This window comes from Olea europaea, chromosome 4 (assembly GCF_002742605.1).
Source record: "Olea europaea var. sylvestris chromosome 4, O_europaea_v1, whole genome shotgun sequence".
NCBI classification, from domain to species: Eukaryota; Viridiplantae; Streptophyta; class Magnoliopsida; order Lamiales; family Oleaceae; genus Olea; species Olea europaea.
In genome coordinates, this window is record NC_036240.1 from 9614381 (window position 1) to 9626734 (window position 12354).

General features: G+C 31.6%; 1 protein-coding gene and 1 long non-coding RNA gene across 2 annotated transcripts; one reads left to right on the forward strand and one right to left on the reverse strand.

Annotated features, from left to right (window-relative positions):
- Window positions 1–338: 338 nt before the first annotated feature.
- LOC111393571 lies at window positions 339–1125 on the forward strand. The gene is made up of 2 exons (XR_002702447.1): window positions 339–664; window positions 855–1125. It is a non-coding gene; the product is annotated as an uncharacterized LOC111393571 (long non-coding RNA).
- Window positions 860–10059, reverse strand: LOC111393569 (acetolactate synthase small subunit 1, chloroplastic-like). Its single transcript, XM_023019165.1, has 12 exons — window positions 9684–10059; window positions 8226–8439; window positions 7810–7893; window positions 7549–7617; window positions 6416–6499; window positions 6178–6330; window positions 4964–5050; window positions 4625–4729; window positions 4412–4534; window positions 3731–3883; window positions 1817–1882; window positions 860–1294 (listed from the first exon to the last, which is right to left on the reverse strand). Exons 1-12 carry the CDS (start codon window positions 9929–9931, stop codon window positions 1211–1213), a joined length of 1470 nt encoding a protein of 489 aa, XP_022874933.1. The 5' UTR covers window positions 9932–10059; the 3' UTR covers window positions 860–1210.
- Window positions 10060–12354: the final 2295 nt, after the last annotated feature.

Below are 12354 nucleotides of genomic sequence, written 5' to 3' on the forward strand. Positions count from 1 at the left end.
TTCATTCTAGCAATTAACTTTTTTCTATCGAATTCTTATATTCAACCTTTTCATTAATTAGTATGTATTGTGTTTGATAATAATTTATATCAAAATATAGTATTTCAATGCTTTGAAATGAGGGAAAATTATTTATTTATTTTTTAAAAATATGATGGAAAAATAAATTGTTTTACGCCATTTCAATGAACTTATGAACATAAAATTATTATTAAATACAAAATGTGTTGGCTAATGAAAGGTTTGAGGATAAGAATGATATGAAAAACCACTACGGACATAAGTATTATAATTAGCAAAGATTAAGAATCTTAAGTACACTTAAAATAGTGCAAAAAATAAAAATTGTGATGCAAATATAATTACCCATCAAATAACTCGTGATCTATTTTTTTACCAAACATAGCCCTCGAATTTCATCTTGAAAGAGGTCGAAGAAATGGCATCGTACCAAAGGAAATTTGAAACAATTCGTGGTGACAGACTGGTGATCGTCTTGTGCCTGACCTGCCTAACTAGGCAAAAACCGATGGTAATTGCTTTCCCTACTTTTGCTCGGGATCGACGACAGATATAAATGTATGTACAAATAGTTTTGTGTGGGCGAACAACGTCAGCCGATACAACTTACAATGCTTTAGTCTAGAATTATTGTTATACTAAGGTGGATTGGACACTAATTCGTCTTGTGCCTGACCTGCCTAACTAGGCAAAAACCGATGGTAATTGCTTTCCCTACTTTTGCTCGGGATCGACGACAGATATAAATGTATGTACAAATAGTTTTGTGTGGGCGAACAACGTCAGCCGATACAACTTACAATGCTTTAGTCTAGAATTATTGTTATACTAAGGTGGATTGGACACTAATAAATAGTATTGGAGGAGAAAAAAGAAATCAAAATCCTGTGCACTTCAGTGTCCGATCCAGTTCAATCAACGCCATACAAGTTGACTTCACCACTAACCAATCAAATTGATGACATATCAATAATTTATTGGAAGGACAACAAAATCGAACAGCATATCTTATCTCCAAACGACATGACCTCTAGCAACATCCACGTAGAGTATTTTCCCAACATCAAACAAAGGCACACAAACTATCCGTTTAGCTTGTTTTTTCAAACAGAGGCAAACACGAAATATGCATCTAGCTTGTAGAAAGAAAACGAGCATCCCTCATGCTGTGAACTCGAGAAATCCATGATTACAATGGGTAAGAATACCCACGGAGGTACCTTGAATCAACACCTGACTCTCGCACCAGTGCCACTCTTCCAGTTCGAGCCACCTGCACAAAGAGAAATTGTTCAAGTTGCTGCAAATAAAGTTCATTTCGGCAAGGTTAAACGGAGAAACTTGTTAGCGTTGCAGTAAAATTACACCCGTCAACATTTTTTATTAAATTGGAAAAGAAATGAAGTAATAACAAGAAAGAGGTAAAAGAAAAAACAACAAAATGCTCTAACTACAAATGTATCTCGAAGTAAAGTCAAAAACAAAACATTTCAACTAAACATCATCCTAAACCCGAAAATTCAAATTGAAAATACCAAATTAGGGAAAGAAGATTGAAGAAAAAAATGGTCCTTGAAGATAGACGTTATTCTAACTAAAGGAAAATCTTAAACAGAGATGGGAATTTCTTATCAATATCACAGGCAAATAATGAAGAAGTTGATTTTTAGGACCAAAGACCATTTAAATGCCATTCAACAGGTCAGTATAATCCAGTGCAAGTACAAAAACCTACTAAAACAAGGATCATAACCAGTTTTCATTCATAACCAAAGATCAAATATCATACGCGTACCTCACAAATGCCGTAAGGTTCTAGCAATCTTTGCAAAGCAATCATCTTGTCCAGATCCCCAGTAAGCTGGAGAAAGTACAAAAGGGAAATTCAACAACAGGAAAAAAAAAAGGGAGGAACAAGGACATAGATAGGAATTATTTTTTTTATCTTGTTGTCAGTCAATAATTAAAAGTTTCAGCTATAATCAAAATAACAATAATTTGATTCAGTAAAAAGTTTTAATATAAATTTGTCTTCCCTTGTTAGCTGAATGATAGAAACATAATTAAGCTTAGGTTGATCTCCTCCAGATGCAAATTTATGTCAAGATTACCCTACCTTTGGAGTTAATGTCCCTGTATCAGAAGTCCAGACATAACTGAACTATGAAGATAACAAAATATTTTAGTTGTAACCATCCTAATCAAGAAAATATAGAGGCTTCCATAAGTATATATACACAATGTTTTTAAAAGAAGTTGTTTAAGTTACATGATTAAAATAAAACACGTTAAGGCTTTCTGAGTCATTCTATATACTATGCTTTTTAATGATTAACTCACACATACTAGATCTGAATTACATCATTCAGTAAGCTATCTGCTATGACAATTAGTAAAGCATAAGGCCTTTTTTAGCTAAGTGGAGTTAATATTTTTCTTTTTTGCCAAGTTACTAACAATACAAAAGTCAGTTCTAATATTATTCAAGATGGACAAACTATAACTTTGTGAAAAGACAAAACGAGTAATATATTCAAGGCTTTGCTCAAGAGTTTACTCCACTGCTTCAAAGTGAATAATGTATATATTTCGTTCAAAATCTCTCTTTATTGAAATATTTATGATGCCATTCAATGTTTTTTAACTATTCCTCATCCTATGGATAATGACACGTGATCTGTTATAAGTATTAAAGTTGACATAAATACTCTTTTAAAAGATATTTCAGGTGTAGAAAACGGTCAGTTCAGGAAAACAAGCATAACAAAGAAAAGGAATTGTTTTTAATTTCGACAATCTAATGATTATCTTTATGAATTATAAGATAGAAACCTGTTCATTAAATTTTATTGACTTACGTAAATATAATTATATTCAAAGAGAGGCAAATAAGTTGGACTAAAAGACTAAGATAAGGTCGTATTTTGGAATTAATAACCCTTTTTTCTGCTTTTGTGGTTTTCTAAAGCCTATACCACAAATACATCTGAAGTTAACTAATAGTATTTGGACCTTTTACCAATTTAAAATTGTCACAATCATATTGTATCTATAAATTGATAGGAATAATATTTAGCACCTGTTTGCCATCCTTTAAAAGGAGTTCTTTTTGGGGGAAATGAGTTTTGGAATGGAGATTTTTGGGAGAATGTGTGGTTAAAAAGCAGGAAAAAGTTTTGGGTTTACGTGCAAAATATTTTATTGTGTAAATGTGTAGTTGAAAATGAATTTAAGAAAAAAAGTTTTGATTTAATGGATCAAACAGGGTCGTGATCTTTTTCATCAAGAATCAATGGAAAGTTCTTATTACTTTCTCTAGCCAGACAAAAAAGAGTGAAACATGTAGCTATTAAATTGCAAACTTCGAAAATTTTAAAGAACAGAGAATGAAAGAAAGAGTAACAAGACAAAAAGAACGTTATTTTAAAGTTTATCCTACCAGGATACCAGATTTTCATCTTCAAGTCAAACCAACATGTAAAAAACTATTCATAAAAGGATTCAAGAATAAAGAGGAAAAGTCTGAGAATAAATGGACAAGGATCAATAAGGCCTCAGACACTTTTATATAGTACCAAACTAAGGAAATGTATGAAGGGAAATTTGGTATAAGCCATACATGTGTAAACAATTCACTCATGACAATGGCAAAAAACAGCCAATTAAACTTGGAAAAAAAAAAGGAAAAAAAAAATGAAGAAGGACCAACCTCAAGAGTTATGGTGTGATCAGAGACATCAACAGCTTTGGCTCTAAAAATACTGGCAATATCAAGAACGTTGCGCCGAGCAGTAGCATTCACAGCAATTTTTATCAACATCAATTCCCGCTCAGCGAAAGGCAAATGCGTAAGATCCTGAACCTGAAAATGACAAAGCTAACAAGTTGAGCAGCTGTTCGAAGCACATTGATTTCAAGAAAACCAGAAAAAAACCGTGCTGGCTAAGAAATCTTCATGTTCGGTCAAACAGGTCGGTCAGAACTCGAAGTATAGTAACTCCTTTATCGAATGAAACGAGGACTATCACACGAGGCAAAGGCTAGGCGCTGGGAAAAAACTAAAAGCAGTATGGTCCAGGCACTAAGAAAAGACGAAGTATGAGCATAAAGACCCATTATTTAATGGGTAAGACCTAGGAATGCGTAACACAAACAGGATACTTCAGCAAGCAAATCTGGTTGTAACAAGAAAAAGCAAGCCAGAATTTTTATTTCACACTAAAATCATCAACCATTTATCCAACTACAGTGACAAATTCTATTTATAGAAGTTTTAAAAGATATTTCTGCGATTTAGAAGGAAAAGTAATGCTTAAATAACATACGTGCAATACTGGATGTGAATCGTGCCATATTCCTATTCAAAGGTTAAATAATGAAATGCTCTCACCTCATGAAGATCCACCAGTTTATTAAGTTGTTGCACCAACTTGCTAATTGATTCATCTGTACCAGGAACAACAGTAGTAATGCGAGAAATCCCCTCAACTTCAGCATGACCAACGGCTAAACTCTAATGATAAGAAATGAAGATAAAAATGCACCAATTTCAGGAATAGATTTATTTCACACTTTCTGCAAGGAATAAAATGACAGTGCATACCTGAATATTGTATCCTCTTCGAGAAAAAACCCCTGTGATAAGATTAAGAACTCCAGGAACATCATTAACAAGCATTGAGAGAGTGTGAGAACGAAGACCACTTGTCTGCAAGCATCAAATTCAAGAACTGAAGTAAGAACCAATCAGGGTCAAGATATCCAAAAATATCACCACTGCAAAACTCGCAGTATATAAACATAATAGTAAAATTTCATAATTACATATGTATAATCAGCATATCATAAGCCCCCAACGTGTTAAGGGCACTTGTGTATTAAAATATAAAAGATACTAATATGAGACTAACGTGAACAACAGAAAGAAATGACAATTCCTTACATCATCATCATTCAGAACACCCCAATGAGCATCAAGAACTTGATTGAATGAAATGTCATCAGCTGTTTCCACAGGATAAACATCTCCCTTCATACAACATAAATGCATTAGCATTCAGCTAATATTGAGCGTCACAAAACATACAACACTCCCCAATTCACCTTTGTTAAATATAGTAAACACAGAGGGAACGCATGGATGCGCCCCCGAGTTGGGGGGGAGGGGGTCGAGTTATCAAGAAGCTGGGGGAAAAACAGAGGCTACTCATACCAAAGAAAAGGAGTATAGTAAACCCGCAGTCTTCTATATAGTGCATTATCACCTATAGATTCCCATCGGAGGGACTTGTATCTTTCCTTTACTGGCATAGTTTGCTATACGTATATTAATATAGCATGACTAGTGAGAGTAACTACCATAAAAGCATTGACAATCAATAATACACAAATCAAAGCTGTAGCTTGCTAAGTTATGATTTTGAAAAAATTCATTAGAGAACCAAAAAAAAAATCATTTAAACATTTAAAAACTTGAGAATTTCTGCTTAATTTAGGTTCCTGTCCCATGGTTGTGACAGAAAGAATAACACAATCTCAAAGCCTTTCATATCACCAAATCATACTATGGATGTTACATTGATAGGATATATATACTTTGAAATTCTAAAACAAGTCCAAAAATAATAATACTAACGATTTTGGTCCAAATTAAAATTTTCCAAAGGTTTAACAAATCGAATGTACATTTTCAACAAGCTACTTCGTTGTACTGATATCTGTGCAGATGAAGTGGCTATGGACAACTTTTCAGAAATTTAAGTTACGTGGACAGTGGACCCACACATAATTTAACATCATGTACAAATGATACAAGTAATACAAACCAACTTTTCTTCCTTTAGAAACCACATACGAATATGACTTAGTATTGAAGTCCTTGTGTGTTAGTTCAGGGTTTCTGTGTCGAAGTCCTTAAAATTCAATCTAACCAGGAGTATTTTGCTCATGTACTAGGAGTTAAGGTGGTAAGGTCCTTGCAACCAGTTGAGTTTCTTGATCCTATATATTCGGTGCTCAGCAATTATATCCCTATGTTGGACATCATACTCCAGCTGGAGAAAGAACCAGTCTATAATAGATGTGATAAGCATGACATAGTAAAAACAAAGGAAAAGTTTTGTGATACTTCATGCCAGGTTTAACAAACCAGCTCACCCCATTAGACGTATTGGATACTACATCAGGTGTTCGTTTTGCAGAACTTGGAACTGTATCAAGTGGCCTAGTTTCTTCAAGATCCGGATATGAAGCTGCCGAGAACCGCCAAAAAGGAGCAGATTCCCCCATCTTTTCCCTTCTCAAGGCAATCTATATTGAACCAACAAAAAATCCAACTTAAATGGATAGGAAAAGAAAGGAGAAAAATACTATCAACATTCTCTCAGATACCTACTTTTCCAGTCCTGGCAATCTCCCTGATTCCAAATTTACTTAAATTCCTTTGTACTGCAACCATCTTCCCAGGATCTCCTGTTACCTACACAAACAATATAAGATGAAAAAAATGAAAATTAATTTATAATAATATCTCCGTCCCCAGAAATGCAACAAATTATACTTTATCAGATGCACCCAAAAGGAACATTTGTGTGAGGCAGAATATACAGCAGAAACAAATTTAGAGCCCAATATTTAAAGCCAAATTATCTTTCTAATTGTGCACCAGAAAAAAAACGTAGTAGTCATTTTTTGCCAGTTTAGGCATCAAAAAATTGAAAAGAATAAGAAGAAAGAAAAGATCAATTCACAATAAATCGGAACAATCAGCTCAACCAGTGGATTTACTACTATGTGACCAATATAGACAGACATAGCCACTAAAACCATATGACTTCAGTTTGAAGAGTGGGTGAACAGACCATTTTGGGTTGATAAAGTAACAAATTTGTCTCAAAAAGATTTTAGTGCTTCAAGCAAGTATTGGAACTTGGAGGGCAAATCTTTAATGTGCTATGACCATCGCCTTTGATGATGATATTGTCTTTTGTAGATAAGACTCAATAAGGCTAGAAAGCCGATTTTAAATCGAAGTTGTACAGAAAGCGAACTTTAATGATAAGAATCAATATTGCAGAGAATAAGACTAGTTACAGAGAAGTGTAATTTTAACGTACCAAAGACGAAAAGATAATTCATTTATCTAAAGTAGAGGCTAAGTTTTTTCAATTGATTTGACTATTATCATACAGCATCCAGCCCGTAATTACGTCATATAAATCAATAGGGTGAAATAAGTTAGAGTTATACAGGAGAGAATGAACTAATGAAATATATTTTGTAGCAGATACTACTAGGCAGTTCAAAAAATTAAATCCCCACTTCAGATGGAACATGAACAGATCTACATGGAGAGTGCACCTTAGAATGGCCAAAGTAAAAAATATACAGGCATTAGCCTGTATAACAAAAAAAGATGTCTCGAAAGATTACAACTCCTGGGTTATTACTTATTACTCAAAATCAATCTACACTTGTAGTATTAGCACATTATGCAAATTAAATGCAACAAGTAGAACTAGGCATCACCTCAATTGTTAACGAGTGATCAGAGATGTCCACAATTTTTGCCCTAAAAATGTCTACCAACCACATGACCTGGAGAATACATTCAAAAGGATAAAATATGTTACCACGACAAAAGAGAAGATGAAATGTCTAAGTGAAACTGTAGGGACATCATGAACCTTCCACATACATTAATTTCCTTAAATTGATGTTAGACAGCAAGCAATACATATGACAGAAAAGTACAAGTAAAGTTGATGGTAATGAACCCAGCATGAATACCTCAGCTCGATTCTTTGGATCAGCATTGATTTTTATGAGCATTAATTCCCGTTCTACTTGTGGCTCCCTGGAGAGGTCTTCAACCTGGAAGATAGGTCCACACATTAGAAATCAAATTACAATTGAAGCAATCATCCCAACCAATCAATTAAATGAAAATTAGAATTTATTTCACACTAAATACGACTAAGAAAATCAGAACAGAAGTTATAAGGAGTCATGTTTTATACCGGAATTTCAAAAACATTGGCTAGGTTGGAGAAATGAGAGTAGTAACAATAAAATCTCTAATAGCAATAAAAACCAAGGTTTATTGCTTTCTGACAAGTAACTCTACATTAGAAGTGATAGTGTAGTTGTAAGAAACTCATTTTATAAGTGACATTAAGATAGAAGATCAAAAATAAGGTTATAACCTTTAGTACATTCACAAGTTTCTGGAGCTGTTCCATAACTTGTTGCAGCACTCTTTCAGTTCCAGACACAACTATTGTAAAAAGAGCCTTGTCCTTGTTCAATCCAACTGCAAGGGACTCAATGTTATATCCTCTTCTTGCAAAAACTCCAGCAATGCGGTTTATCATTCCACTTTCATCACCAACAAATACTGAAATTGTGTGGCGCTTCACCCTGAATTTACATGACAACCATACTATTATTTAACGACTTTAATCCTTTATTTGCCTATTGAAATGCAAGATCATAACTATTTGGTTCAGTATTTCGTTTTGGAGTCAGTTCCTTTTCTAATGATTATGCATGTGTTTTCTCTAAAGTAATTATGTCACGCATCCACTCTCTATCTATTTCAGATAGGAATGACCTTTCAAATCAACTAAACCTTTTTATCAAGAGTAATTTTGTATTAATGTCAAGTTTCAGAAGCTAAAACTACGGAAGCAATAAGAACACATATAATTACTGCAATCGTGAAACTTCATAACTCGAAAGGAAAGTTGAAAATCACATTACTAGAGAGACTAATCATTTTAGGTTCTCAAATAGTTAAAATGGGATATTTAGTTATAAATGAAGGGGCTGTCTTATTTTTCCTTTAGTATTCCCCTCCTGTCTCAAAATGTCATTTTTTTTAATCAGATTTTGCCTTCTTAGATATTGATTCACCATACAACATGCATGTTTAAACTCAAACTCTACTTTTCAAACATTTCTTTCACTGGGGTCAGACAAATATGCTATGATTGACCAAAAAAATCCAAAAGACTATTTTTTTATTTCTCTTTTTATCTTAGTTATAGCAATATTGGCATGTACTATGAATAATGGCCTGAATGTATAGTTCACAACAATGACTCAAAAGTATGAATATGCACGTCTACACATACGTCAGGCAATCTTTGATCGTTAAAATAGCAAAAGAAAACATAAGCATGATGCCATGAACATAAAACTGTACCGGAGTTAGGTTCTTCACCAATTAAAGAAAATTAACAATAGAACTTATGTAAATGCCAAAGAGAAAAGAAAGAAATAAGTTAAGGGATCATTTTAGTTCAATTACATACTTGAATATCAATTTTAAAAATTACGGATCATAAATTTATATTTGAGTTAAATTTTTTCGTTCTGCTGAAGATTAAATCCAAAGAGAACAAATCATTTGGATAATTTCTGCGTAAAGATCAACTTGCCCATTAATCACCATGTTAATTTAAAAACGCTTATCAGCCTCAAAATTAGTCATTAATTTGCCAGTAGAGAAACCCTACTATGATGTGATCGAGATATACATATCTTAACCATATCTATGAACCAACCAACAAACCAAGAGGGAAAAAAGAGCCTTTCAATTTGGCATTTCCTCGTCAAAATTGCTAATACCACAACCTCTCAAGAAAAAAATTCTTACGTACTTAGGCCTAGTGGAGGAGGTGGAAATGGCGCCCGGAGAATCTGAAATGGAAACAGTGCTATTCTTAGGCTGATTGTTGTTATCTCCATTGGCGGTTTGACCATAAACAGAAAATCTTCCATTAGGCTTTGAGAATAGAATTGAAATTCTTGAGCTGCAGAGACTGTTGTTGCTGCGGCTTTTGTGAACGTAGCTATGGGATTCTGCGTAGGTATGGAGTAGTGCACAGTGCGTAGAAAGAACCGCCATGAGAGGACTGCGAGAGAGCGTGCAGTTGGCTAAAACGGTGGGTCGTGGACCATACCCGGTTAGCGTGTATATGGGTACAGATAATCCGGGTCAGCGCCGGGTCGGCGTATATGGAGAATTGAAGGGTGGGAAAATATTTATTGATCCCGGAATTGGATAAATACTGGTGTAAGATGTAATTACTGAAAAATGCATTTGATACCTAATAAAATTGTAAAATACGGTAGAATTTAATTCTATCCATATTTAAGTATAAGGAATCATATTGAAAATGATTTCTTGTTCGAAATTTTTTGGATGACGAGAGGTTGTAATGCATAGGTTTCAAGAGAAGTGCAGGATTTTTTATCGAAATTTTTATTCGATCGTTATCTTCTATAATTTTTTTAAATAAAAATTAGGCAAAAAATGGTTCAATTCCATAGTTTCAGATCGAAAATCCGTAGTTTCTTTCTTTTGGAGACAAGGGAAAATTCTGACAATTTTTTGGCATGTTATATTATTAGCACGATCATTACCATATTTGCAGGGATTTGATTTCAGCGTATATGATTGATTTTATATAAAATGCACACGCAAAAAATGGGGTGGTGAACATTTACATCTCAACCTGCGAGGATTCAAGCGAGGATACCGAGTATAATTCCATAGCTGGGACAGTATTGTCATCTCGATTTATCTCTACATTGTTGGCATCTCTCTCACTATATAGACGAGAGCTCTTCTTATATTTGCCGTCTTTCTTTTATTATTACTAGTTTTTGACAAGTGCGTTGCACGAGTTTTGTATTTAATGTATTTTTATTAACTTCAAAATTGTAGATTTTTCAAAACTGGTTGAAGATACGAAATATTTGGTAAAATCTAATCGTTTGGTTCATTACATTATTGCAAGATACATGGATATTTCTTTTTCGTTTTTTATTTTTTTCCTCATTTATTTATTTTTTATTTGTTTTGTTCATATTGTAAATATTTTTTTAGATTTAAAATCCTTTTTAATTCTTTTTTCTTTATGAAAAACTTATTTTTTCAATTTTAATTAAATAATATTTATACGTTCTTTATATAATTTTCGTAACATTCTTTTGTTTAATTTGTTTCGTTTTTATTATATATTTTTTGAAGGTTGTTAAAAAAAAAACTTCATATTATAAATAATTTTTGTTTGATTTAAAATTCTTTTCGTTCTATGATTCAAATTCTTTTTCTTCATGTTATAAAAAAACTAAATGATTTAACAAATTAAAGATATTAGCGCCTAAATTGTAGATTTTTCAAAATTGGCTGAAGTTTGAAGTATTTGGTGAACTCCAATCTTTTGGTTCATTGGATTATCGCAGGATAAATGGAGATTTCTTTTTCGTTTTTTATTTTTCCTCATTTATTGATTTTTTATTTCTTTTGTTCATATTATAAATATATTTTTGATTTAAAATCCTACTTAATTCTTTTTTTCTTTATGAAAAAACTTATTTTTTTAATTTTAATTAAATAATATTTATATGTTCTTTATTTAATTTTCACAATATTCTTTTGTTTAATTTGTTTTGTTTTTATTATATATTTTTTGAAATTTTTTTTAAAAAAAATTCTTCATATTATAAATAATTTTTTTTCAATTTTAATTTCTTTTTGTTCTATGATTAAAATTCTTTTTTTTCATATTATAAAAAAAAACTAAATGATTTAACAAATTAAAGAAGAAGAAAAATTATAGGCAAAAAAAAAAAGTTATTATAAAGTTTTTTACTTAAATTAAAATAATTAAAAATAAATTTTATTTAGTTAAAATTTAAAAAATGATAAAATGAAAAGAATTTTGAATCGAAAAATAAATTATTTATAATACGAAGTAATTTCTTTAAAAAATATAATAAAAATAAAACAAATTAAAAAAAAGTTACTAGAATTAAATAAAGAATATATACCTATTATTTAATTAAAATTAAAAAAATTTAATTTTTATCATAAAAAATAATTAAACAGAATTTACTCTCCTTTCAAATAAGAGAATTCAAACTCTCGAAAAGAGAGATTCTCTTTGTATCTCTCCGTGGATGGAGGAGAAAAAAGTTTTCCTTATTTATTTTTTAAAATTTTTTTCATATTATAAACATTTTTTTTCGATTTAAAACTGTTTTTAATTCTTTTTCTTTATGATTAAACTTAATTTTTCACTTTTAATTAAATAATATTTATATATTCTTTATTTAATTTCTGTAACTTTGTTTTCTTATATATTTTTTGAAAATTTTTTCTTCATATTATAAGCGAATAATTTTTTATTCGATTTAAAATTCTTTTCGTTTTATGATACAACGTAATTTGTTCAATTTTAGTTAAATAATATTTATTTTTAATTATAATTATTTCAATTTAACTAAAAAAAATTTATAATAACCTTTTTTCGTTTTGTCTAA